Source organism: Amblyomma mixtum, chromosome 8 (genome assembly GCF_055824585.1).
Source record: "Amblyomma mixtum isolate Tamu chromosome 8, ASM5582458v1, whole genome shotgun sequence".
NCBI lineage: Eukaryota > Metazoa > Arthropoda > Arachnida > Ixodida > Ixodidae > Amblyomma > Amblyomma mixtum.
The window spans coordinates 122,837,745-122,863,750 of record NC_143019.1 but is presented as its reverse complement, the minus strand read 5'-3'; the positions used below and the strand labels follow the sequence as shown (position 1 = coordinate 122,863,750).

Here is a 26,006-nt window from a genome sequence, read left to right as displayed (position 1 = left end):
TCTGAGCGTTTCAGTGGTAACTTCTAATTGATGCAATGTTTGAACAAGCCGTACTTTATGCTTATGTCTTCTCGAGAAGGAAATATTTTCTTCTCATTGAACCTTTATAGCCTACTTATAGGGACATTAAGAGAACAGCTGACTTCAGCCTCATCAAAAGAATCTATCATGCAGTGAACTATTGCACAACAACGCTCTTCAATAGCCGCACTCTTTTCTAGCACCATTCTTTAATCTTTACCACTCTATTCCCTCCTCTAAGCAGGTTGGCATGTCAGCGAATATTCACGCCGGCTGAAATCTGTTGTTCATTAAAGAGCTCTCTCTCTCACTCTAACTCCAATGCGTAAAAAAATTATTGCGTTAACCAGGAGAGCATATTATTGGCAAAAGTTCCAGCATGTCGGGTCTCTCAATTGGGTTTAACTCGCGTTCTTTTCTCTACCTCTCCTTCTTTCAACTTGTTCAATCTTATTGCGTGCAACATAAGAATGCGACATAAAGCAATACCAAACGCTATTGACATCCTCCAAGAGCCGACAGGTTGTACTTCAAAGCTACGTCCATTATTTCTGGCTGAGCTATAGGTTTTAACGGATCCAGTACAGGTGTTTCGCGCACAATCAACACAGCTCGCACCTGCAGCTGCAACAGCGGTTATATCTTTTTCCGCCGCCGCCGAATGCAGGGATGCTCATGAGAGGAAACAACTAAAGAAGCATTAAATACAGAATGTAGGCCAAGGTGAGCGTATACAAAGCGATTTGTGATTCGTTCGTCAGTGGGCCTAGCGACAAGCTGCAGTGGTGCAAAAAGACGGTAGAGCCCCGCGCAGGCTCTGAAGCTGCAGTGCGGGCGAAGCATTGTGCAATCAGGCTTGCTATGCCTGCCCCAGCGATAAAAAGGAAGAGTGGTTGAGCAGTGTCCTGATATCTATACTTCTTTTGAATGTTTTGCTTTTTATGTGCAGCCCACCTGGCGAGAGACACGGTATCACACAGATGTCTATGAAAGGCTAAAAAAGAAATGAAATGCGCAGCGCTTTTTGGCTCTACGAATTGTAGTCGAAGTGGTGAACAAATAGACAAGACACCACAATGAAGAAATGCGCACATAGCGCCTCGTTACATCTTATCCGCTTGTGGAAGCAATTTAAGAAAAGATATGCAACAAAAGTACGCTTTTGCTCATGACAAAGCGCCGTGTTTTCGTCTAGGTTCCTGAAAACATTGAGATCACTGCGACGACCCGCATTAGAGCAGTGCCAAAGCAAAACGTGCACATACTATATCGACGTGTGTGGCTGTTCTGACGTCCATGACACTATATCGACGTCCATGGCTAGTTTGACGTCTAAGTGAATTTTTTCGCGTTCGCGTTTAATTAATTAACTAAATACACACCATCAACCAAATTTCTCCCACGGAACATTTTATAACGCACTACTTGTCATAATCGCACTTTCTCACAACTTCAGAGTACGACGTAATCGTGCGGACAAAATTTCCGGACACAATTTCCCGACACTTTTTGCTCATTCGACAGAGCGATATAAAGATTTCCGTTAATAACACCTGGAAATATTCACCTACTTTTCTTTGCAGCTGTTTATAGAAGCCATTTTAGCATAAATTATAAACGCGAACAGTTTTTGAGTGTTGTGAATAAAAGTTATACTCTGCATTTCCTCGAATCTTAGCAAAATTTTCTATTGTCCAAATCACAAAAATTGCTCTTCTAACTTGACCACTACTGTTTTCTCAGAAACAAAAGTCATATATGTTTTGTAACTAGTTTACAACAACAATCTCGGCCCATAATACCATTTTTCATCTTAAATGGATCAAATCTGAGCACCCTAGTACAGCAGAGTAAGAGTTCATCCAGGCTTCTCAACCTCCGCTTTAACGCCTTACCACTGATAGTAGCTCTAATTTTTCATCTACGCAGAAGGCATATTTTGTGTGGCAACGAATAAACGCGAACTACGTTTACATGTCAAAGAAACTTTGGACAAATATATAGCGTGAGTACCGTGTCTTACTTAAAATTAACGTAGCAAAGAGTGAAAGATGGTTTTCCAAAAAACAAAAAACAAACATTGCACTGCGCACTTTACTCATAATTAGGCTTCATGCAGGAAAACATCTCAAAGCTGTCATATCTGTAATTATTGGTGAGAACGGAAGAAAACATGCCGTACGACTTCGTTCTAAGCTGTATGCTAAGCACCGTGATAATTGTGCATTGTATGTTTTTAATTGCCTCCTTTGGTTACTTTCAGTAAACAGGGATACATGGATGCCTAATCATTTGTGACGGTCGCTTAGTGTAAGGCACTATGGATCACAGAAAGGTAAGAATATGAAAGATTCGTTCGCGTAATAGATGCCCATAAATATGACTAAAACAGAGGAAAGCATCGAAGAATTGGATAAAACAGCTGAACGCAAGACGAGACAGGAGAAGGACAAACACCACCATCCTTCTCTTGTGTCGTCTTCCGTTGAGCTGTTTTAACCAATTCTTCAAACATGTACCAACCAGCCCGTATTTGGCCTCTTCTGGAACTCATCGCAGAATGCATAGTGGTTTGAATATTGTGATACTGCTAATTGTGGGAAGGGCCGTAATCGTTAACAACGAAACTTTATAAGATCAGAAATAAAGACAACAAAGCCGCTGAAGGGTTCTTAACATGCGCGTCCTTTATGTCAAGTTCCGGTATCAACCAACTGGTCTTGACATCAACTGCCTTCCCTTCGCTTTTCTATTATAGTTCTACTATTTGTTGTCTCATCTAGAAGCTGTTCACCAGCGCCAGCAGAAATCACAGTGATGCTCAGGGAGCGTTCCTTTCAACCGCAGGTGCCACGTTTAGCCCGCTTAGCCGTTGTGGGCGCCACATGTGCGAGGCTCCTCTTTTTACTACCTATGCCACAACTACTGCCCAAACTGACCACCTGCTTCTGCTGCTGGAAGTTAAGGGTAAGGAAATAAGAGTCTCCCTAGTAAAGCCATCCGGGAGGCGCCAACATTCCTCGATACCCAGGAGTACTGAATTGCACTTAAATAGCCATGGATAAAACAGATCATTTTGTATCCGCAGGCGATGCTGAATGTCAGGCTGTGAATTTGCTGTTAAAGACAGCGAATAAATCATGATTGCTTGCTTGTTTTGTGGCTGAAAGCAAGTTACGCACTAAGAAGTGTCTACAGAGATAGATCACAATATTTTTATAGAAACAGCGCATCAGACGGGACCAAGAAAAGAAGGCACAAACACTGCAGCGCTTGTGTTTGTGTCTACTTTTCGTGGTCTCGTCTGCATGCACAGTTAGGGCTCTCCGGGGCTCCACGAAATTGCTCACACCTAGCGTAGTGTTGCTTCCGCAACAAAAAAACATGTGTCGCTTGTCTATTTTTAGTTGCGTGCCAACGCCAGCAGATTCTAGGTGTTAAACCACCTCTACGCTCTTTGAAGTGAGTGGTCATGCTGGGCTTCTGCATGAGCTATACGTTCACGTTTTCACTACCATCACGATGCCTAAGTCATCCGAGCAGCGAGTAAATGTAGTCAGGAAGTCGTGCTCCACAGTCGTTACCTACTCACCCAAAACAGTAAAACGGTCGGTCCTCGTTAATTCGTAGGGGTGAATGGATCTCGCGGAAAGAGAAGGAAAGCACAAGGCTTGAAACCGCGAAGTGTGTGGTTTGTCAGAAGTTAATGCGTAACATCTTGGCATTTGCCGTTTTAAACACGCGCATCCTAACAGCTGCCTGATTATGTCCAAATTTTCCGTGGATTGCTTGCACTGCAGATACGGACCCAATTTTCTGGAGTGACATGTTCGCGTTGTGATGATTATTAATTTTTACGGCGCAAGGGCTTCCGTGGCTAAACAGCGCTGTGGCACAAGGTTTCCTCTTCTACTCAAGATGGGGTCAAATACCCATTTCCCAATCATTTCACCCTGATTAAGCCGAGCACCAGGCTGGAGAAAGCTGGTACCCATAGTGTCACCGGTGGGTACACCTGGCGGCACTGCCGGTCGAACCCCGCGTTTTACTGGGCCTGGTCTGATTGCTAGCGGCATCGTTAACCGGTAGAGCTTTCGATGTAAAAGGTTATTATATCTTCTCTGTATCTCTTTAACGTTCAACGAATTCAGGGTATCAAGTAGTACACTATGCGCATGTCATGGCCTACGCTGCTCCGTAAGCGAGGGATAGCAGTTCAGCCAGAGTTGAGCCAGCAGTGCCACAGTTGAGGCGCGGTCAAGTGCACCCGAGGCTGGCGGTACTACACATAAACAGCTCATTTTCACCAGTGGCACAACAATGCACGCGACTGCCAAAGCGAGTGGAGATAGAGGCCCTAACTAGCGTACGACAAGGTTGTGCCGCAAGAGGTCAGCTGTGGTCTAGTCAAGATAGATTTAGAAATCATAGTCTTCGCTGCAGGGTGTGGCTTTCGAGACAATCCTGTACCTCGCATGCGGAAGCGGCGTTGTTCATTTTTTTACAGCCTTTGGCCACCGCCGTCGAGCATCGAGGCAAGCATGACTGTGTTGCCAGGCGCTAGTGGCTGTATCGCCCACAACGCAGACATCGCCGCACGCTGCGCTTTCAGCAGCTTAAAATTACCTCGGTGGAACTTCTTTGACTTCGTACGCACCACAGAGCTTTGTTATGAACAATGCGACTTCGGCGGAAATTTAAAAGCTAGTCTAGCTAAAAGACCAGGCTGACGGCTCTCCCCTCATTTATTGTTTTGGTCCTAGCTTCACTTGCTATGCTGCACTTCAAACTTGGTTCCTGGCCATGAAAGAACAGTTGTTTTAAGACTCATTTGTTATTTGTTACTCCTCAGCAGATACCTTGGTTTTCAATTTATTTAAAAGCCAGTACCTTCAACCGCTGCGGGTTTTTGCTTCTTTTATGCGGGTGCCCATTGGGCGCACAATCGCTGGTCAATGACAACTTTGTGGAAGTGGGAGTATTAGAGAATTTACATGCTTTCGCGGCGTCATGGCGGTACATAACAGCTTTCAACACAAGGTTGCAATCAGCACAAACTAATTTTTATCCAAGGGTCCTGACAGATATGCCCATCACCTCATCGAACATGTTGGAAGAATTTTCATCCTCTTTCTTCAGCCGCCTCAGAGCCGACTCTGCTTCAGTGTTTTTGTCTGATGATGTGTACGAGGGGTTAGCAGAATCTTGCAATGGAAAAGGAGCACCAGCTGAGTTCTGATCATTAAGCACATCGGAGGTGGTATTTCAACTTGAATGTGTGGTGATATGTCCAATTCTTTGTGTACTCGCTTGGTGTTCATATCTGCATGCGAGCATACCTGCAACTTGCGCTTTATCAGCACCTAGATGAACAGCAAGACACAATGACAAGCTTTTTCAAAAAAATGCCACACTCGGTGTCTGCCTGCAAGAAAAAAAACAATATAATTATTAAACCTCTAGAAAACTGTAGAGAGATATTTCGGCCGTTGTGTTTGACCACAGCGCTTGAGTCATCAGGAAATGATTGCTCCTTCGCCGCGGTCTCTCGAATAAAACCTGATAATTCTGGCTCCCGCTGCTTTCAGTGAGGCCTCGGCAAATTTTCCTTCACGAAAGGTGACTGTTGTACAATTTATTCCCGGAGACAAATAGAAATTTGCTGTATTGTTTACCATTAGAACTATTTATGAGAAGGAGACAAAATTATTGCTTCAAACTTTTTCTCATTTTGCGGCTCCGAAGCACCAAAGAGATAGTAAAAGTGGGAATAAAATGTTAAAAAATAGATACTCGAAAAACCACACGCCTGTTTAAAGAGTTGTCTGCTTTCGGAGTGTTCTTAAGAACAAATTAAAAAAAAGCTAAAGTTCCGTCACAGCCATGGACACCTGCACTAAGTACCAGCGTCATTCCCAGAAACGAATCGTAATACTTATGCAATTTTCTGGCGAGGAAATTCTGCCGCACTTAAGCTGCTGGCAGTGGCAGGTGGTCGTTATGATTCTGCTGAAGCTTATTTTGTCCTGCCTATAAAATGGCTTAGATGCCGCTCTTGATACAACGGTTGCATACAGAGTGGCTGCAGGTGACATCTATTGTTGGCGGAGAGCACAAAGGTATGATTTCTTGTTTCAGTGAGACACACTGTTCCGTCTCTCTTCTCGTATTCTAGTAGTATGCTGTTGGAATCCTAGCAACCGTTGGTACTTCGATGTGACTGTCTCGGTGCCGCTTTCGACTTGCTAAAGTGCGAGATTTTTTACCGGATGCGTAAACTAAACGATGGTCACTGTTTCCTTGCCGCCCACCCCATTTCCTCTAATGATTTTTCTCTGTCCTCTTGGAGTCCCTTCTTTTAAAACGGTTTGCAATTCACGTCTTTTTCATTTCTATTTTTCTGCAATCCAGTACAGAGAAAACCTCTGTAAAACTTAAGATTTTTGGTCTCTGTACTTTGAGCCTGCATGATAAAAAGGCTGATTGCTCACCACCTAGCTTAAGGCTGTGTTTCTCACAGAAGATTTGAATGCAGTTGTGTGGAACTAGCTTGCCTCCCGTTCTTGTTGTCTTATTTTTTCGCAGCTTCAGCATGTTTCGCAGCTTTAATGTCGTCGCGGTGCTGGCGGTAGCGGCAGTGCTCATCACCTCTAACCACGCTGAAGACTGCACGGAAGGTCAAGAGGAATGCCTTACAAACACTGTAAGACGTGCTTTAATATTAACATATAGAATTACAAAGGGTGTTAGCTTAGAGTGAGAACTTCTAGTGAAGCTAACATTTTGCAAGTATATTAAAAGGGTACTGAGAGAAACGCTTTCAATTTGTTTGCTAGTAAAATTTGATAGTTCGGCATTTTATGGCTTTGCTGCAGCTTATCCGGCAGCGAAAGCTACATTTATTTCTAAGAGGTTTGGATTCGAACTTCAAAAACTTTTGCCGCCGCTATGATTCAAACTCGGGACTCTCTGATGGCGGAATAGAAGAAGAGTGAGGTAAAGCGGCGGAAACGGAAACGAGGATGACGTGATTGCTGGCGGCGAGCGCGGCGCTCTCGCCTAGCAGCGGCCGAATTGAGAACAACTGCCGTCGTCTCTTCGTTTACGTTTTCACCAACGCCACCAACGGCAAAGAAGTTCTCGCAAAGAACTCCGGCCTGCACTCGGCGACCTCAACTCCGCACAGCGTGCGATGCTTTTTGGGGTTGAGGCGGCGGGTCTGGCAAGAAAGTCTTAGCGCCTATGAGACGGCAGCGTCGCTGTCACCGCCGAGCCACCGTCCTGACTGATGTGTAGCGAATGTTACAGGCGGGGATATTTAAATTCATTAATAATAATTCTCATAGGTCTGGTTATGCAGTACAGCGTCTTTTTACGTTGAAAATGTGAACATGCCAAGCTGTGCGTTTTGCTTACGTGGAGGCGCGTTGAACATTGGCTATACGCAGCTCTTTTTCCTTGTCGCAGTGGCGTGTCGTTACACGAACTTTGTCCGAGGAGCATTTAGAGAGGCACTTGGAGGTCCTGTACTGCTCCGTCCTTGTAAATCGAGGTGCATAACGAAACTAAACGGATACGCAGAACGGATAGCCTCGAAGCACCCCAAAACAAAGAAACTCAGTGGGCCGCCTGTTGCGCTGCTAACTGAACGTTTCCACTGACTTCCAACACTCTGGTTGTCTTTTTTCCGTCTTCTTCATTTGATAAATGTGCACTAGTGGTTTCAAAACATAACTTATAAACTTCAATATTCATAAAACACGAAACCTTCATGCACGTTTGTCAGCCACAGAGACCTGCGCTGTCTTGTCTCCTACTTCAGCATCACGCTTCTACTTGCGAGATGGACCTGTGGCGGCGATACCTGTATTTCAGTTCTTGCCTTTTTCTACCTTACAATAGCTTTTTGTTCAGAAAGAGTGGTGTTTTTGTGTTTAGGAGCTAGTATTCTATCGACATATTTGACTAATATTTCCTTCAGCACTCATCTGGCGAAAACCTTCTAAGCTTTCTTCTCGAACAATAGGTGCTGCTAAGTGGATGCGAGCTGTTCTGAATGCTCATATTGGTCCTGGTTTGAAGGTTTCTTTGTTTCAATCAATTCCCACACTGTACAACACCAGCTAGATCATGCACGTCTTTGCAGAGAACCTATTAGGCTTTAGCTCCCTTTTAATTAGGAAGCGAAAACAAAACGCCTCCAAAAATAAGCCCGTTGTACCCTTGAAGATTGTAAAATTAAGTAAAATCATTAAAAGAATTCGTAAGGGCATTTTGGAGCTTCGCATTTGTTCATGTGTTTACAGCGAAATAACATTTTTGATGCTTTTCAGCACGATACTTGCTTGTGAGATGCACATCATTAACTGTTGCAGAACTATGTGGATTGTCGAGACTCATGTGCCTGCAGTGGGCACAGCGCTACCAACACTAGAAACATTTGTAAAAATCTCGTTTTTTTAAATTAGCGGGTAATTTTATGTTTGGGGTAACTACGTCCTTCTTTACTGGGTACCAAAACTGAATGTATGCAAAAGATTGGAACTTTGGATGAGTACTGGATGAGTACTACTTCTATAAGCTACCTGAGCGTTGCACTCCTGCCAACCACTTCCTGGTGCGCCTGTCGTATGCATTTTTTCATCGTATTCACTCTTAAAAGGAACCATAACAAAGGAGAAAAAAGTTTTTGTTTCTTAACAAATGTGGGTACTGGGCACACAGTAAAAAATAAAACGGCAATTATGCCTTTTACGAGCATATGCAATCTTTTCTTTAGCTATAGCTTGGTAGAATAGAAGAACTTGGAAGTCCCCTGTAAATCTCATTAAACCAGCGATATGTCGGAGCGTTGTCTTTGCAAAGGGTTCCCATAAATATTCTTTTTTGTTCGAATTAATGTCCAGTGTGCACATTGCTGACGCTTATAGGAGTGCTTACGACCTTTAGGCTGCAGTACTGCGTGCTTCCTACTATGCTGAGCTGAGCTGTATTTTTGAAGTACTTCAACTCGCACTGCTTTTCTTAAAGGGAGTGCTTCATCGTCGGTTTTTTTGTATGTGTGATTTACCGGGGACATGACAGTTATTACTGTATTTCTAATTCACGCGTAGAATATATCCATAATTGGCACCGATATTTAACATAGCATACTGATTACATAGCTGCTGTTTATTTTACGCTGTCTGGAATAGTGGCTAAGGAATTACAGTTAACTGCATTGAAAAGTAATCACCAAAGCATCCAGGAATTAACGAGCAAGAGTACAACTTTCATGACAGCATAATCCAAAAGGCCTGTTCTGTGAAATGAGGCTATAAGTGTTTATTTCAAACGCGTGCAGCAAATTAGCCTAGAACTTTGAAAGTCCAGTGTGCATATTAACATGGAAACGCTCTTTACAAAAATCAACTTAAAATATATTGCACGAGTAGGTAAAAAAATGTAAAGCTGTATTGCGCTCTTCAAAGTCAGAAGATTCACGCTCAAATAGAATCGTAAATGATTCTACTCCCATTCGCCAAGAAGCTTTCATGGAATGGTTGGTTTAATGGTTTGATGAAGTTATACATCCCAAAGCGACTCAGGGTATGTAGGACGCCGTAGTGAAGGGCTCCGGAAACTTCCACCACCTGGGGTTCTTTAACGTGCATTGACATCGCACAGTACAAGGGCCGGTAGAATTTCCCCTCCATCAAAATTCGGCCGCCGCGGCCGAGATCGAGCCCGCGTCTGTCGGGTCAGCAGCCGTGCGCCATAACCACTGAGCGACCGCGGCTGGACTTTCATGGAATGAGTGATAGCACTCGCATATAAAGTGAAAATATGAAAAGAAACCTCTACGTTTGATTAATCATTTTCCTGTGTGTTGCAAATCAGCTGAAGCTCTGAACTTCAGCTCTCTCCTCTACTCCGTGATACTAAGATGGTGGCACACCGTTCGTCCGAAATCAGCGGAATTCGCGTATCGACGAAAGCATGATTCGCTCAAAATTATCGACAACCACGCACAATACACTTCGTTTTCTAAAGTTGTAATGCATACTTAGCTACAATTTTTCCTCAAGAGATGGAAGACCCGCGGTCTTCAGAAAAATGAACCTAAACCTAATAAAATTTGAGCAAAGGAGATATTCTGGTTGCCTCGTGTACACATAAGAATATAAAGGCAAGCACCCTATCAACTTAAAGATTTATTTCGTCACGTCTAGCTCTGATAGAACACTTCGTATGTTTGTTGCAGGATGTTGTTACGCCGAAGTACAGCCACGCAGCAGAGGGAATGTAGATTAACATAATGCGCTTGGCTTAGATCGCTAGTGGTCTGAATAATTCGAGGTGCCCATCAATATTCGTTCTGGAAAAAAACAAACAGACCCTCGAGATCGTATTTTAGTGGTTCTGGAGCTATACCCCAGCGCCCCATATTCAGTGCCGTAGGTACCAGCATGTTGTCAACGGGTGTAAGGAGTGTTTTTCATGTTCAACAGTCCTGCTCACCTCATTGACCTAGCCGAGAACGTATGCGTATTTTACAGGTCAAATCCAGTGTTGGTAATCTGATAGCCGGTTAGGGTTAATGTGAAATATGGTTTGTAATATATTTAGCTCGTAATTCAGCTGGTTTTCTCGGTCGTGTCCATGTCTTCTTCTCTGTGTCCTGCAATCCCGCGCGCTGATTTGCCAAGAATCGTGCACTAACTCGACCGGCTATTTTCTATAGTGCCTTTATAACTTGAGTTCCGCAAGGGGCGATATTATTAGAGTCGGCTCCTGAAGTCTGTCGTAACTGACACGCTTGAACTCTGTGCTTGTTTATGTCATCTCCAGCTCCTCGAAGGCGGCGCAACCGCAATAATCGCACTGACCAGCAACCCGGAGCCTCAACAGTTTTGCCAAACATTCCAGAGAACCTCTATTTCTGAAGACGGCAACGAGGCCAAGTACAATGTGACATTTAGGAAACCCGGCTCTGACGACACTCCGTAAGTTACGTTTAAGAGCCTAGTGCATAATGTCAGGGCAACACAGCTATTGTCCAAATAACACGGTATATCTGAAGAGCACTGCATGTGACATTCCACATCTAAATGAGCATTACTCATAAACGATCAGTGTGATTAGGTTGAAGCGGCATGTTTAATTATATTCAGAAATTTGTAAGGCGCGCAATAAAATTGCCAGTTTTAGTTGTAGACGACGCTATTCGCATATCCCGCTTTGAAAAACGCGATCAAGGCAAAGGATGCAACAAATAATCAGCAGCTAATGTACCTTAGGTTCCTTATCAGTGGAACGTACAGCACAATGTAGAGCGTGTACGGTATTGTCATGATGTAATTTTTATTCCATTAGACATTACGTTAGCTCGTGTATATATACGTTTAGTTAGCCGAGAAAAAATTGTTTACCGATGACTAGTGGATACCCAAACGATGACCAACCGCTTCTAACGGAGCAAAACTAAGAAACCCGACGACAGACTTCAAGAAGAAGGTTCTCGTCGCAAATCTGTCAGACTTGAGGAGCCAATGTGTTTCCGAATCAAATTTCATGTGGATGAAGTTAATTACACAGAGTTTATTTTGGAAAACATGGTGCGAAAAGAAAGCTAAGATCCTCAGGAAATCCATGACTAGATCTGATTAAAACACGTACTTTTAGCTGGTCTAGTGTGGCAATGACATCCTTGAATAACCGGCTCACAATTCTATTCTTTTCAGGGGTTTTACGTTGTGAATTTATATAGTATTATTCGCTTAGTATAGACGTACATTAGCCCCTAAATTGTTTTGTCGTGTTCATAGGATGGTTCGTGGAAGCTTAGCGTGTGTGAGTTTGAAGCTGAGCGTGTGTGCACAGCAGTACATCTGCAGAAATACAAGTGATGCGGGCCGCAAGAGGTAGAGTGTTGAAGTTTTAAAAGCGCTGAAAATGCTTCCTTAACGCAACATTCTCCTCAGCAGCACAGCTGATGATATCTGCGGATTAAAGCCCCAAAAGTTCAGCATAGAGGGAAAAGGTGCGAACAAAAATGGAAATGTCCCCACAAATTATGCAATGAAAAGAAAGCCCCCATGCCTAAAGAAGGGCGCTTATTTTTTCACGTGATCTCTCTTACACACCAGCAGAAGAAAATCAATGAACAAGAGCGGGAGTTCACATGTTGTTCTCTTCCAAGTGTTGACGCAACGTGCACTCACTACAGATGCTGTTTTCGCATCGAAAACAGTGCTGTGCGGGCAGGTATGAGCTTAACACGTGGTACCTTGCGGAGCTTTCTTCGGCGAAATTTTAAATATCTCATCAATGATGCTGATAATGTTATATGTGGAACGGGCAGCTCTCGGCAAAGAGTGCCATTCGACAAGGAAGTTTTCTTTGCGCAAGGTAGGGCGAAAGGCCCGTTTCCCAAACATTGAACCACATACAAACCGAGCACCAGGCAAGCGAAAAGATTGTACCCATTTGATCGGCGATGGATACCCGGCGGCACTGGGTATCGAACGCCGCTTCTCCTGGATGTCGGAGCCAAGGTTGAGGGGCCTCTGTAAAGCTAATCCCGCCTGCATACTTCCAACACCACCACCACCAAGTATGCTTATACAGCTAGGCCACCGCCGTGATACATATGGCGTGAAACATTATGGAAGGAATAGTTGGAAACTAGAAACCGCTATGTAGTGTTCTGCCGAGCTTTCTAGAGCGAGGTAAATGTTTTAATCGTTTACTCTTTCAGGATCGTCGTGAATGCAACACTTGAAGTGGAGGGCAACAAGACCTTAAGCGTTGCATATGGAAACGGTGAGCGGATAAAGGGATAAGTGCATTCTGTCCAAGATTGTTTTTAACTTCCCTTTAATGCCATCTGGTTTTCACTACCAGATTGATTTTTAATTTTATCGCGTTAGCCGAGCCAGACATAATTTAGCAATGAAGAACTGAACTGAAAACAATGAACAATTTTTGAAAGCAGCATCAGTAAATAACTGGCCGTAATAGGTCAAGTTAGAAGTTTGAAGTTTATTTTACCACAAAGCAAAAATTGAGATGTGAGATGTGGCAGGGAAGGTGGGAAAAAAGCTGCACATTAGTAGCCTCACTAGCCTCACCTCCCAGTAACTGAGCGTGGTTTACTGCCTCATTCGTTTCACCACGTGTCGGTCAATTGTTGAGTATAAGTTTCCCGACGCCACCTTAGACGTAAATCTAAATACTGTTGACGGATAGGCAAATAAGCATTCAAAAATTTTTGTCACCGTATTTTTGTCCTCGTATTTGTTAGAGTTTAAGTATACGTTGGAAGAATTAATTGCGTATTTACGAAAACTCGCTTTAAATATATTGCTAACATCCAAATGCGATTTCCTGAATCTAGATTTCGAGCATTTTATGGTTCAACTGCAGCTTGAAGTGTGCAGCAAATATGCTCACGCGTACTGCCCATGTGCCAGAATTGAAGTACGCTTTGGACGAATTAATTTTGTATTTAAGAAAATACACTTTAAATATATTGTCACATAATTATGGCTGCAGTCCGGTTAAGGAGGAAAACAGCGAGAATGGTTTCTAAATGAAACTCTTTATTTGGACTGTCTTGCGCCCGCAAAGGACTGATTGAATCGGCGGCGGCGTAGCAACAGGCGAGCTCGACGATCGTCAAACAGAATGCCGGATGCTCTCGGCCATGCTCCTTTTAAAGCTGATAGCGAACTTTCGAGATAAAGCTTGGAAAGTTACTAGAACTTTCTGGTACAACATAGAATCAGCTCCGCCTGGATGCGATGAATTGAGATAAATCTGGGTGCGTCTTGCATCACAAAGAAAAAAACGGTAAAGCGGCCTGCCGGCAGCCTTGAAGACTGACCAAACAAATACTACAAAAGATTTGCGGTAATATTGCCAACATGCAAATGCCATTTCCCGAAACACGATTTCGAGCACTACATTGCTCTACAGCAGCTCGAAGTGTGCTGCATATACGCTTTAAATGACTGCCCTTTTGTTATAACTGAAGTATACCTCGGACGAATTAAAATCACATTTACAAGAGTATACTTTTAATACATTGACAAGGTACTAAGACCGCATACATATTGTTTCATATATTTGAAACGTGCGCGAAGAATTTTTTAGGTTAGGCATTTTTGTCAAATTTTAAGAATTCGAAGTTTGAAATTTCAGAAACCTATTTCCTACATATTTTAGGGTATTCATGAAAACAAAGTATGTTTAAAATAGAATGTAATTATCCCGCCGTATATTCCAAACGTATTAGTTTTCACTGAGTGAGAACATAGAGAAGATATGGTTAAATGTGCAGCTGGTGCGAACTTGGCAAGCGCAAAGCAGTAAGGCTTTACATGGTAAGAAATACTGGCGCCCTATTGGAAAAAAAGGCAATGATGTAAATATTGGAAACCAACACTGGAAACCTTGGTGGATTATGGTAATGGAAAATGCGTTGGAATGACTGGGCATGTTGGAATGACTGGGCATGTTGGAATGACTGGGCATGTTGGAATGACTGGGCATGTTGGAATGACTGGGCAGGTTGGAATGACTGGGGCAGGTTGGAATGACTGGGCATGTTGGAATAACTGGGCATGTTGGAATGACTGGGAGATGTTGGGGCAGGGGCCATGCAGCAATGTTATGTCTGTCGCAATGAGACAGCAAAATTCAAAATAGATGAAGCTCCTACAGCCAGTTTTATTTTGTGTTCATGCTCCTCTTGCTCTTCTTTAGCCACTTGTCAATGCAGCTGGGCCCCATGAAACAGCCTTGTTGATGTACCACCGCTCGTCCTGTCCTCTTCTCGATCTTCAGTCCTGTCAAGTTTGTGGTTATCCCTCCTCCCCAACATACCACCGGTGCATGAGGGCTTGGGAAAACTGGGCGATGCACTCTGCAGAAAAGATTGAAATGAAAGAATTAGGATCCACAAGTTTTTATTCTTGCCAGTATTAGAGTGCTAAAAAAGTATTGTGGCCACAGGAATAAAGTGAGCCTAAATCAAGAACCACTGAAGCTATTCGCACTCAAAAAGAAAAATAATTTGAGGTTCTTATTCAATATATCATATGCTCGTCATTAAGTACCATCATCAGCAGCATAACTAGCACCACTGCAAGACAAAGGCCTCTCCTATATCCCTAAACATAAGCCTGACGTGTGCCATAATGAGCAAAATAAAAAAGCCATCGTTTTTTGTCCTCTGAAGGCTTTTAGTGGGGTATTAATAAGAGGGACAATATAAAGGTAACATCAGAAGGGTGACTGCAGTAGCACAGCTGAGATGTCGCAGACGATACACTACGAAAAGAGGCATACAATCCATTGATACATCAGTTGCAAAAAATAAAAACAGCAGCAAAGAAAAGGTAAAACAAACCAGTGTCAATGCTCCAAGCGATATCACTTATTTCCATAATTTTGAGGGACCACATGCAATGAAAATGTGGTGAGGTAGAATCACAAGCGAAGGCCATTCTGTTCTCGATTTAATTATTACTAACTCTATGCAGCTGAATGCTTTTTCTGGTGTTTTATCTTGTTGTGTTAGTGACCATCTTCCTGTGTTTGCTTGCATTGAGAACACTAGTACAATAGGAAGTAAGTCCACATCAATCACATACCAAGCTATTACAGAATCATCATTGAAATCCTTTAGGGATGCGCTCATGAAAGTATATTGGAGTAAGATAGCTGAACTTCATGATGCAAATGTTGCCTATAATACGTTTGTCGATTGCTGTAAACAGATATATCACGACTGCTTTCCTCTTGTAACACGCGTGAAAAGTCGCAGAATCCGCAAGCCATGGGTAACGCCAGAGCTTCGCGGAGAAATACAAATGAAAGACAAGCTGTACAGAAAATTTTTGAGCAGCCGGAAGGTTGAGGACCTTGCGGTATTTAAGAAATATAGGAACAAATTGACTAAAAAACTGCGGTCTGCACGAACAGCCTATCACGTGTCACTTCTAGATGTTAAGAATGCTCGAAATGGTGTACTATGGTCGAGATTAAATACACTTCTGCAGCGGGACAGTTCACGCACTGCATTAACAAAATTAAATATTGATGGAAAGGAAGTTTCTGGCGTCGAACTGGCTAATGTATTCAATATTTTTTTAACGAGCTTGGCTACCCGTGCTATAACACGTGCTGCCGGATCTGACGCTTGCAAATATGTTCGAATTCAGAATGATGAAACAATTTTTCTGCACCCAGTCACGGTAGACGAAGTAGTGTCGGTGATAACAAATCTTAACAATAGCAGTAGCTGTGACATTGATGATATCCAAATACGGCCAGTCAAGCATGTAGTTGACATAATTGCTCCCATACTTGCTCACATCTTTAACATCTGTTTAGAAACTGCAGTTTTTACGGAAAAAATGCAATTAGCAAAAGTTGTTGTTCTTTACAAAAAAGGAGATCGCAACGCCCTCGCCAACTACAGACCAATCTCTATTTTGCCAGTGTTTTCGAAAGCATTTGAGAAAATGCTGCATCTAAGAATGTCAAATTTCATCCATAAATTTAACTTGCTAACACCATTTCAGTTTGGCTTCTGCAAAAGCAAATCCACTGAACTTGCATTACTCCAACAAAAGGAATATATAATAAAGCAACTTGAAAACAAATCTATTGTCATTGGTGTATTTGTGGACTTCTCAAAGGCTTTTGACCTGGTAAATCATAAAATCTTACTAAATAAATTACACTACTATGGTATCCGAGGAAAAGCGCTCTCATTGTTAAGTTCTTATTTGTCGTTTAGACAGCAAGTGGTGTACATAAATGGTATACAGTCTGAACCGAAGCCGCTCTTCTACGGTGTCCCCCAAGGCAGTACGCTAGGGCCTCTACTCTTCAATATTTACCGAAACGATATTGTCAACATTAGCGATAATACAAAGTTTTCCATCTATGCAGACGATACGAGCGTATTTTTTTCGGGTGAAAATGTTCATGAACTTATCAAACAATGTAATGCCACAATGCCTCTTGAGGTCTGGTCTGCAGTTAACCTGATGCAAATAAATGAGAGTAAGACCAAAGCTGTCATATTTAGGCCGAAAAATAAAGTTATCCCACTGCACGAGAATATTATATTAAACTCGCGGGCTGTAGAAATTGTTGAGCAGTTTAAATGCCTTGGGGTCATATTTTCTGCCAGTATGTCATGGGATTATCATGTCAATTATATCTTGAAAAAAATAGCTCAAATCACTGGTGTTATAGGCCGTCTAAAATACATACTTCCCACAAAAACTAAGATGCTGGTATACAATTCAATATTCAACTCGCATTTAAACTATTGCCAGTTGGTGTGGGGCACTACAACATTCACTAACCTTGAACGTATTCATTTAATGCAAAAAAGATATCTCCGAAATGCATATAATTTACCGTTCCGACATCCCAGTGCAGCTTTCTTTTGTCGTTCCAGAGTTATTAAAGCACATAATCTTTATAAATATCGCCTCAGTGTTACTTTTAAAACAGAAATCAAGAAGAATGTAACAAATCTTAAAAATTTTGCAGAACTAAGGAAAAAAGAATCAGTCTATCCAACAAGACGTGGCGAAGAATGGACAGTGCCAACACCTCGACTAAATCTTGGTAGGGAATGCCTTCAGTACACACTTCCATCTCTTCTAAATAGGTATATCCACATTAACCTCGATTTGTTTTCTTTTTCACGTCATGAACTACATAATTTGTTTTTGCATAACATTGTTTAAGTTTCATTATGTATACATATTGCTGTTTCGTGTATTCTCCGGTGCTTCCTTAATGTGCTTGTTTTTTAAAATTGTATAAACTCTTGTGTTGCCTCCCTGTCAATAATAAGGATTGTAGACTCGTCAAGCTGCCCAAGGGCAGCTTTTTTCTACGATTCCTCCATCTGTAGTGCTAGATGGGAAATAAACTTTGATTTGATTTATTCTTCAATGGGAACAGGAAAAATTTCTTGATTTAGTTGTGATGGCATCCTGGTCTGAAGCGGGGCAGCAACATTTAACATTAAGTTGTGGAAAAGTATTGTAGAGTATATGGAACACACCTAAACGAGCGTTTCCCCTTTTATGCAGTGATGTCTGGTGGTCAAATGAGATGACTGATTACACATATGCTGTACCAAGTGTCGCTGTTGGATTAAAGGGAGTTGGTGGCGTAGCATCAAACAGTTTGGTGCAAAATTGAAAGAGCTAGGGAATAGTTCAGTTTGGAATCAATAAAATTTTTATGCATAAACTGCGCAGCATGGCAAGAGCACACAGATCATGACATCTCCTGATAAACCCGAGTGCCCTTGTGGTGCCAGCAGCATGTATCGTGACATGCTCCAAGTATGTGGGGCTGCATCTGGTTAAGGTTTCTCCATACCATTAACCCTAGAGGTGGGAAAGGAGGTCAATACGTTGTGACAAAACAATGCAGACAAGACAAGGACAACGAAGGAATAAATATGATGGCATGAGTGCTTACTATCGCCAATGTGTATTGGAAACCACGTCAAAATATATACACTGTAGCCTAAAAAAACAACGAACAAAGGGCACCTTGTGTCAACCACATTGCATGAGTGTAAAACAAAACAAAAACTGACAAAGAAGCATTTAAGAGCATGAACTCTTCCTTAGGAAGCGATAAAGAAGGTGTGCTAACACAGTGATTGCGGTTTTTTTTTAAATTTCAGTGGCTTCGATTATCTCACGCACAAACTTTTCTGTGTCTGTCAGGCAAAATGCAGAACATGAATTCCGGTTCACAGCGTTTAGGATCTGGCAAACAATTGCAATTGCGACAGTGAATCATCAAAGTTCTCCCGCAAGCTTTGTTCACATCGTCGTGGTGGTCTTTTAAACCTCTCAGTGACACACTTGCCTGTTTTCCCAATGTAAACATAGCCGCATTTCAAGGCGTTCGAACACACTATGTCTTCTGTGCAGTGCACGAAGAGACTCTGATGGATAATCTCGGTTGACTACAGGTACTGAAACTTCATAGGGTTAGAAAAACAATATCGACGCCAACTCGACTGCCTATTTAACCGGTGCGACCAATTGTGGATGTAGGGAAAGGTACGTACAAACTTCCTTTTGGGAGTTACAGTCTCGACGGGGGCACAAAAAGAATGTTTCAACTTCTGCTTAAAGCAATCGGCTAAAGACACTGACAAAGGTTCTGAATATCCAGTAAAGGACAAACGGCATATGAGCTGGGCAAAACTGGATGTCATGGCAATCAAACAGGATTTCATTAAGGAATTTTTGAAGCAAATGTTAGTGACACCTCTTGACCAGCTTAGACTGAACCGAAGAAAATGGTAAAAGTAGCTTGTTTTCCCTTGGCTCGTAAGCCCAACAAGTGTAACCACCCAAGATTGAGATCCAATAAATGTGATGACATATTATCCTCTATAATTTCAGTGGTGATTCAAAGTGGACTGAGGCTTTGACTGAACTCCTCTCTCACCTTAGACAATGCTTCGTCAGGATTGGAGATCCTGCAATAAGCCACGTAACAGCGGCGCTAATAGTTTTTTTTGCAAAAACAAGCTATTCTGAAATGTAATAAAGATGGACTGAAGGTATGAGCTTAAAAGTGCGACAAAATTATTCACCAAAACGCCTGAGACGTTTGGAATGCCACTGCTCCATTTAGGTTAATGAATTCTTCAACACATTATTGATCCTGATTGAGGGATGGCGTAATATAAATCCTTGATGTCAACATAGCACCCCATGAAACTGGTGCGAGAGTTATTGTGTAGAAACTGCGTTACTTTCTCTGCAGATCTGACACGAGAGGAGTCATCAATGCTCAGCAACTTAATTTTATGTCGCAAAGAGAAGGCGATTTGTTTCTGACAGGTTCCATTCTCTTAAACTACAACCCTCAAGGAGCAGTCACCTTTATGGGTCTTTGCGGTAAAGAAGATAGCTGGACAATTTTTCTTACTGAAGTTGATGGCATTAGCCTGATGGTTAAACTCTAGATTGTTAATGTTTCTTTGCACTGGATTTTGCTTTTAACAAATCAGATAGTAAGTGGCACTCAAATTCAGAATACACTGCATCTGTGGCCTTGGACTGAAAGGCGCCTTTCGATACGACCACAAAACCACCGTTTATCAGCAGTTGAAAGCAAGAGGGCCCACCCTCTTAAATACGACACAGTTCGGCCTGTGGGCAAGTTCCTAAAGAGGGTTCAAACCGTGACACTGCATCAAAACATCCCGAAACACACCTGTCACACTCAGGTCTGTGCGTGGAAAAGGCAACTCGTCAAACCATGGCAAGCATCTCCACAATAGTTCTCTTCGGAGGAACGGAAAATTTTGGTCCATAAGCACTTCAAGGACCAGACGAGGCAGCGACTCCAAGCTGAAGGTGTGCACCTTGTTGTCAAACTCTTGTGCCTGAAAACAAGCCAGGGAGTGGCTGGTTGACGGTGTCACGCACCGTTGACCAGGTGAAAGCCATCTGGAATGCCACTTTGCGCTCACTAGCCCGGAGCAGAGAAGCCAAGGCACGAGTGTCTGAAAACAAGGTGCACAATGTTGACACTGAGTTGCTGCCTCGTCTGCTGCTTGAAGCATATACGGGCCAAAATTTGCCATTGTTCCTTCGAAGAGGACTATTCTGGAGCTGTTTGCCATACTTTGACGTCTTGCCTTCCTGTGCCTGGACCTGAGCGTGACAGGTGTGTTTCAGGGGGCGTTGGTTGATGGGGTGTCGTGGTTTGAACCATGCCAGGAACTTGCCCGCAGGCTGAACTGTAACGGGTTTAAGACGGTGGGCCCTATCGCATTCAACTGCTGATAAAGAAGGTGGTTTTGTGGTCATGTCTAAAGGCGTCTTTCTGTCCAAGGCAACGGAGGCAGTTAATTCTGAGTTCAAGTGTCACACAACAGCTGATTTGTTAATAGCAATGTCCAGAGCCAAGAAACTATGTAATAATCTAAAGTTGAACCATCTGGCTAATGTATCAACTTCAGCAAGAAACTAGCAGAGGTGCCAATGAGAGGTCAAAAGACCACCGTTACGATGTGAACAAAGCTAGCAGGGGGAATCTGATGTTTCCTTGTCGCGACTGCGATCGTTTGCCACATCCTTTATGCTGTGAGGCGTAATTTCTTGTGCTGCATTGTGCTAGACAGACACAGAAAAGTTTGTGCATGAGATGATCGAGGCCACTGAAATTGTAGAAAAAACGCAATCAATGTGTTAACACACCTTCTTTATCACTCCCTAAGAAAGAGTTCATGCTCTTAAATGCTTCATATTCAACTTTCGTTTTGTTTTTGACAGATCCAAAGTGAATGTTACAAGGCGCCCTTTCTTCATTCTTTTTTTAGGCCACAGTGTATATATTTTGATGTGCTTTCCAATAAACCTTCTTGAAAGTCAGCACTCGCACCGTCGCATTCCTTCCTCATCTTTCTCTTCTTTGCGCTGTTTTGACACGATGAATTACAAACAAGACCATTCATCCGTCTTGCAAAAGCTGAGATAGTTGGGGCATCCTTCAGAATAATGCAGTCATAAAGACAAGGTTGGGACATAAAGACAAAGACTGTTATTGAATGGCTAATATTAATGTACTTTAGTAATGTGCTTGGTTTGGTTTATGGGGGTTTAACATCCCAAAGTGACTCAGGATGAGGGACGCCTTATGATTTTGCATATTGATATGCTGGGCTTCATAAGAGAAGAAGTACAATAGTTTTTTAAGGCCAGCCGTAGAACAGGAAGCAATGAATCTACACTAATATCAAAGAATGAAGGCTCAAGCATGAGAGTGTAGCTAAAAGGTTATAATGACAAACATGAAAAGCTTTGGAGAAATTCAAGTCGATGACACTTGCCTAAAATAAAGAATCTAAATTTGGGTGAAAATCTGTTGTGAATTCAAAAAGTTGGATTGCACATTAGTAAAGAGAATGGGAGCCGTGATGACTGGTATAGAAATATTAGTTTGAATTATGGTGGCAAGTAATATGCGGACTCATTTCGTGCTCTAACAGTTCATGCAAAATGCACATCAATAAAATAGGAGAACAGTTTGGGGATCAGAACGGTTTCCAGCCTTAATTATTGACAGGTCAGCTTCAGGTTGTCAGGGATAGAACCAAGAGGTTTGGATTGGCTAACAATTATTGGTAAAATCTGTCTTCAGATATCCTCAGTAGTTTAAAGTATGTCAGAAGGCTTCTCACACAGCCCTCAGGTACTCGAAAGCTTGTGCTTATCAATGACTTTCGAGACATGATGAGAAGCAATGGTTAATGCAGTGAAATGGGAAACAAATAACTGATTTTTCTCAAGAAAGTGCCCATGGAATATGCTGTCAAACAAATTCCCAAGGATCCTTCAATTAAGCCCAAAATGACAGTTTATGGGTAGCCACTTTGTTATAACCATCACATACAAAAAAAAGAGACACCAGAAGCCCTCCTTATTCACTGAAAACAAGGGAGAATTATGAGACATCATTCCGGCACACAAAATCACACGGATGAAGAGAGTAGACTCCATGGACACCATATTTCAACTGAGGTTTATTCCACAACACAGGCTTTTTATGTGCAAAGGGGTACTAGTGATCCCTGGGGCTGAAAAGTATTTCCGCCACCAGATAACAATTATTCAGGACGGCAAAAACCAAAACACAAAAAAACAGGGGTAAAGGTATCTTGCCACTCACATTAAACACATTGGCACGCCTATGCATCACCTACCTGGCTGACCCAACAAACATATTTGCCTCCAGATAATCTATTTCTTTCTCTGGAGCGCTGCAGAAGGGCTGCTGACGTAATTCTCTTTTTCAACAGAGATACAAAAGGCTTAAAAAATTTCCCAGCCCTTTCAAGTGCTAAACTTGCACAAGGCATGTGTTTCTTTCAAAAACGCCTTGCATGCTCGCTTGTGCGAGCAAAGGCGAATGTGCTCAGCTAAATGACCTCTGCCACTTAATGAATCAGCTGTCCTGCAATGTTCAAGCAAGCGTTCATTGATGCAAGCCTCGTCTGTCTAATGTAATGTTTGCCACAGGCAAGGAGGATGCTGTACACCATGTCAACCTCATGTTTAACGAGGGGTTTGGTGTGCTTAGTTTTGTAGGCAGGCTTTTTCGTAACGTCATTTATCAGGTGGCACATGCATCCCAGCTTTCCCAAGCTGAAAATACAACATGTACATCGTGTTTGTCACTGGCCTTCTTGAGGCGGTGTGACACCTGATGGCAATACGGCACAATGACAGGTCACTGTTGCGAATGTGCGTTGTCTTCCGGCTTGCGCTGCCCAGCACACTTCATCTCTCGAACCTGGCTTTCTACCACTAAGGCTACAATTTCTCCTGTGAAAACTGCCTGCTCCAGTCTCCTTACTTGCGCATTGATGCTGTCACAGAGTCGTGACAGCGTCAATGCCGAAGTAAGGCGACTGGAGCAGGCAGGCAGAAAAAGAAATAGATTATCTCAACGCAAATGTGTGTTGGGTCAGCCAGGTAGGCAATGTTTAGTCACGCCAATGCATTCAACTTGAGTGACAAGCTAACCTTACGCCTATGTTTTTGTTTTTGCAACATTGAATAATTGTTACCTGGTCGGGGAAACACTTTTCAGCCACAGGGGTCACTAGTACCACTTTGCATGTAAAAAGCTCATGTTGTGAAATCAACCTCAGTTGAAGTATGGGGTCTATGGAGTCTACTCTCTTCGTTCATGTGTTTTTGTACACTGGAATGATGTCTCATAATTCTACCCAGAACCAATTAGCTCAGCTCTCCATGCTTAGCAAAAACAAGGCAGCAGTAATGAAACCAGTTCTCATGTGTGCACTTTTTCTTTTACATCTGTGACCTGCGATGAGTGGCATAAAAACACATATTTAAGTTAACACACATGCATCATAATGTTAATATTCGTAGTCAAATAGTATCACATAATGCAGCCAAAAACATGCAGACATTTCGCACTTCATGCATAGAATGCAACGGTTAAAAGACGAGCAATATTGAATGTAAAACTTCAAATGGCCTGCAACCGGCCCATTCTGACAGCCAACTAATATTACTCATATAAACATGTAAACATATCAGGCCAGAGCTATCCAAACTGCTCCAAGCAGTAGCATTAAGGAAAAGAGCAATGAAAGTAAGAGAACATTTCATGGCAACCACAAGAACAAAGCACAATGCAGTAACAACTTACAACACAGCTTTTGACTTCATCTGGTGGCCACAAAATCCATGCCATTGACTCGGACTGGAAGACAGATGCGCCACCTGCGGATACCAATTTCCCATTATCACTATGACAGGAGTACAAAAACAAGCATGCGAACTCGGTCCAACAGTGAATATCACATGAATGTAAAAAGATCAGGAAAAATATACTTGCCCAAGTATACGCCTCAATACAAAGGAAAACTACCCTGTTTAAAATGCATCAGTTCCCCTAGCGCTAGTAAAGGAATCTTGCTATGAGCAAAACAAATCTGCGTTCGAAAGCGTAGATAAACATCGTAATAACTGAGACAATTATTGCGTCACTTGTTTTCCTCAGAAACCAATTTTCAAACAGCAGAGTGATCAAAATGCAAGATCCTATACTCTGGGTAGCCAGAAACGCTATCGGTATCATAAAAAAAAAATCTTCACATACTCATTTAAAAATTAGATCCTGACGGCCGGAAATTAACTTTCGTTGGTAACTGCAACCTGAGACAGTGCTTTCTTTATAGTGGGGTTTGAATTCAGATGCGGAAAATGGGCACTGATCGTATTGGAGGGTTCCGGATTAATTTAGACCACCTAGAATTTCTTAACGTGAGCTGACATCGCACAGCACAGGGGCATTCTTTTTTTCATTTCACCTAAATCGAAATGCGGCTACTGCCATCAGGATCGACCCCACGACCTAAGGTTCAACAGTCTAGGGCCAAGCAAAAACCGCGGCGAATAAAAAGTGTTTCAATCCCCCTCAAAGTGCTAACGCTATCTTGAAAGACAATCATACATTTTACGCACAGCCAAAGTGCCGGTCCTTGAAACGTGCGCGGTGGTGTGAACAAGCATTGGCAGAAATGCGTAGAACGAGGCATATACGAGGACAAATCTGTGCTCAACAAGAAACAAAACGCGCAAACATGCGCATACCAAAATCATGCAAAGCTAGCGCACGCACGGTCGCATCCCCTTCGCCAAAACAAGTACCGACAGCGACAATTCTTGGCAGAGCAACTCACCGCGGCGACAACAAAAGCGCCTTAAACGCTTTTTATAGCATTGAACACGAATACTGCAGCAGTACGACAGGTCACCGTTCCAGCATTATATGCTTCGGATAATGCACGAGTACTGCTTACCTTTTCAGATGATTGCGTAGTCGTGCAGAACGCTGTTTGCCTTCGTGTCACGGGCACTACACCAACCAGTGAGATTTCAGCACGAGTGCTACGTAGCCGGCACTCTCTACCACGTAGTCACACAGAAGAAAATATTCCGGGCCTTATTTGGAACATTTCCACCGCGACACTGCCCGCGCGTCTTTGTGCCTGGACACCCATCCTGGACTACACAAAGAAGCGCACAGACTGAAAAGTTAGAGAGACCAGAAAAATGACACTTTGCCTCGAATAGGCTACGTCGACAGCACTACGCGATTGTGCACCCTTGAGCAAGAAGAAACACACGCAAACCACAACACAGTTCACGACGGCTCACAATCCAAGTACCGAATTGTAGCAAGCGCCGAAGCGCGATGAACGCGACGCAGCACCCGAACCGCCATGAGGGTTATACAGAAAAACAGCTACCGGCAGCCACCTGGCGGTGACAACCAGTTTTTGTTTCGGTTTCGTTGTGAAAAAGCTTGTATCCTACTTTTTATTTTATTTTTGGTATTTTTATTGGGTATTCAGCCGTATCGGCATCCACAGAAATTGCAGCGATTGC

At 42.7% G+C, this 26,006-nt stretch overlaps 1 protein-coding gene and 1 long non-coding RNA gene across 2 annotated transcripts in view; one reads left to right on the top strand and one right to left on the bottom strand.

Moving 5' to 3' along the window:
* Positions 1-6,613: 6,613 nt before the first annotated feature.
* LOC149334182 (uncharacterized) overlaps positions 6,614-26,006 on the top strand; it is a 31,031-nt gene continuing 11,638 nt past the window's right edge. The window contains exons 1-3 of the mRNA XM_089556210.1: positions 6,614-6,724; positions 10,852-11,006; positions 12,761-12,825. Coding sequence (XP_089412336.1) covers positions 6,614-6,724; positions 10,852-11,006; positions 12,761-12,825 — 331 coding nt within the window. The remainder of the gene's footprint in view (positions 6,725-10,851; positions 11,007-12,760; positions 12,826-26,006) is intronic.
* Positions 14,714-25,721, bottom strand: LOC149334183 (uncharacterized). Its single transcript, XR_016284994.1, has 3 exons — positions 25,418-25,721; positions 24,262-24,335; positions 14,714-14,929 (listed from the first exon to the last, which is right to left on the bottom strand). It is a non-coding gene; the product is annotated as an uncharacterized LOC149334183 (long non-coding RNA).